Below are 2,500 nucleotides of genomic sequence, written 5' to 3' on the forward strand. Positions count from 1 at the left end.
TGTGTGTGTGTACGTGTGTGTACATGTGTGTGTACGTGTACATGTGTGTGTGTGTACGTGTACATGTGTGTGGCTTGTGCACTTGTGCAGGTGCAAGTGATGGCGGCCGTGCTGCAGCGTCTTGCTACTGCCGAGGACGACAACGCCGTCCAGCAGGTGAGTGAAAACATTGTCTCAGGTGTCCATTTCGGGACCCACAAACAATTGTATCTTTGGGAAGATACGCACGCTGATGAAGACACACACACACACACACGCACATATGCTGACGTGCGCGCACACAACCCACGCACACACACAACACACACACACATACGCAACACAACAGGTGCTGCAGGCTGCGAAGGTGGGCGGATGGGTGCATCTTGGCGATCTTGTGCAGACGTCGCTCCAACAATTGACGGCGATGGCGCCAACAGCACAGCAGATTGCGTACGTCCGCACACGGATTGCATCACGCGTACATGTGCACTTTATCCTTCCTTGAGGGCGGCGATGCAGGAACGGCAAAGTTCTGCTTCTGCTTCTGTTCTTCTGTTTTCCTGTTTTCCCACCGCATGTCACAACCAAACCATTGTTTTCCCTCTTCTCACCACGACCACGACCACCATCACCACCACCAGTGCGCTGCATTTACCAGTGATGCGGGAGAATGTGCGGGTTGATCCTGCTGTGCACGCGCAGTTCCTGGCGGCCATCAGCAACACGGGCGACATTGCCCGGCTCATCGAGTGCGTGGTGCAGATGTGGGGGCGGTGACATGGAAGCTGTGGAAGCACGAGAGCAGTTGTTGGATTTGTGTGTGTGTGTGTGTGTGTGTGTGTGTGTGTGTGCAGACATGCAACTGTACTTGTGGGAATGTGCGTGCAATCATGTGCATGCGTGCGGTCCGAAGAGGGTTGGAGAGCGAGTTGTGTTCATCACTGATGATTGATGGTGAATATGGAATATGGTCGCGCTTCGTGCTGTCCGCGATACTCAATATGCACATACCGCAATCCATTTCATCCATTGTCTCACCCCCCTTTTCCCCTTGCCATCGCCTGCCTTTCAACCTCCCCTAATGTGGTGGTGTGTTCCTGCCGCAGTTCCTTTGTTGCGCTGAAGACGGCTGGCGTGTACATGTCGCGCCAAGCGTTCAAGCGCATCGCCGCCGCCTTCAGTCACGTCGGAAACTTTGGCGCAACCAAGAAGACTGTCGACATTGTAGGTTTTGTGCGTGCGTGTGTGTGTGTGCGTGCGTGTGTGTGTGCGCGTGTGTGTGCGTGTGTGTACATTCTCTTGGTGTGTTGGTTGTGACCAGCACCGCCATTGCCATCATCACAGCTCAACCACGCCTTGTCCGTGCAACTGCCAATTCCGCCTCATCAGATGATGCAGATGGGGCAGAAGCCCGTGCTGTCCTTCTACAACGCCATGTTTGCTGCGGTCTCTACCGAGGACGAGCTGGCGGAGGTTCACAGGCTCCTGCAAGGTGACAAGGACACGCGAAGTTGCGTCTGGTTTCAGTGCGTGGTGCTGGTGTTGATGCATGACTAGGAGTGGTGGTGGTGGTGGTGACATGGCACACTAAATGGCTGTTTGTAAATCCTGTTGGTGGTTCGCTTGTCTTCCACTGCCTGACAAACCCATATTTCCACGTGATTGTGCCTTGTTGCTGGATGGCATGGCTAAACTTTCCTCCTCACTGATGTCCACTGCGTGCGTGTGGCGTGTGTGTATGTGGTGTGTGTGTGTGTTGTGTCAACATTAACCCCCTTTGCAGACATGAGCGACAAAGGAATTGAAGCAGACGCTCAAACATTCATCATTCTCGCACGAAAGCACCTCCGTTTCGGCCAACCCAACAAGGTCCTCATCACGGACCATCATTGCATGCGCACCTTATGCGGTCATGGTGTGTTGAGCGTTTCAAAAGGCAACACACTCTTGCATTTTTTTGTGTATGTGTGGGGTGGTTGACTCACATCCCCACTACATGTGTACTGCATGCTGTGAACAGGCCGTGAACTTCCTGTCCGCCCTCAACATCAAGCAGCTGCCACTGACGCGGAGTGCCGTGTCCACGTGGATCATGTACGCGTGGTCCTTATCTTTGCACTTGCTGCCGCTGTACATGTTGCTTGTTGTGTGCATATGTGTATGTGTGTCTTTGTGTGCGTGTGGGTGTATTCGTGCGTGTGGGTGCGTTTGCCAGTTTCTTCAGAATTAACCGCACATCACCTTGCATTGCATGACCACAGGGCGCTGACGCAATGCGATGAGCCACAGCTACAGCAAGTCACATCGTTGTTTGATGAGGTAGGTATATCAACAGCACGTGGTGGCACGGAAACACGCACACAGGCACACACAGACACACAGACACAGACACAGACACACAGACGCACAGACGCACAGACACACACACCTAACATTACCCGCGTACATCATGTGTGTGCCTCGCATACTTGTGAATGTACGTTCTCACACCAGTGTCGTACGTGCGGTGTGTTCAGCT

At 53.4% G+C, this 2,500-nt stretch overlaps 1 protein-coding gene across 1 annotated transcript in view; it reads left to right on the top strand.

Moving 5' to 3' along the window:
* The window catches only part of PTSG_04017 (uncharacterized protein), an 8,850-nt gene that overhangs the window by 3,853 nt on the left and 2,497 nt on the right, over positions 1-2,500 (top strand). Inside the window, exons 6-14 of the mRNA XM_004994857.1 lie at positions 91-156; positions 329-432; positions 624-731; positions 1,089-1,206; positions 1,372-1,474; positions 1,766-1,851; positions 2,003-2,076; positions 2,244-2,301; positions 2,499-2,500. The exon at positions 2,499-2,500 is cut by the window's right edge and continues 104 nt beyond it. Of these exons, the coding sequence (XP_004994914.1) occupies positions 91-156; positions 329-432; positions 624-731; positions 1,089-1,206; positions 1,372-1,474; positions 1,766-1,851; positions 2,003-2,076; positions 2,244-2,301; positions 2,499-2,500 (719 nt within the window). The remainder of the gene's footprint in view (positions 1-90; positions 157-328; positions 433-623; positions 732-1,088; positions 1,207-1,371; positions 1,475-1,765; positions 1,852-2,002; positions 2,077-2,243; positions 2,302-2,498) is intronic.

The sequence above is a fragment of the Salpingoeca rosetta genome, assembly GCF_000188695.1.
Source record: "Salpingoeca rosetta unplaced genomic scaffold supercont1.9, whole genome shotgun sequence".
Lineage (NCBI taxonomy): Eukaryota > Choanoflagellata > Craspedida > Salpingoecidae > Salpingoeca > Salpingoeca rosetta.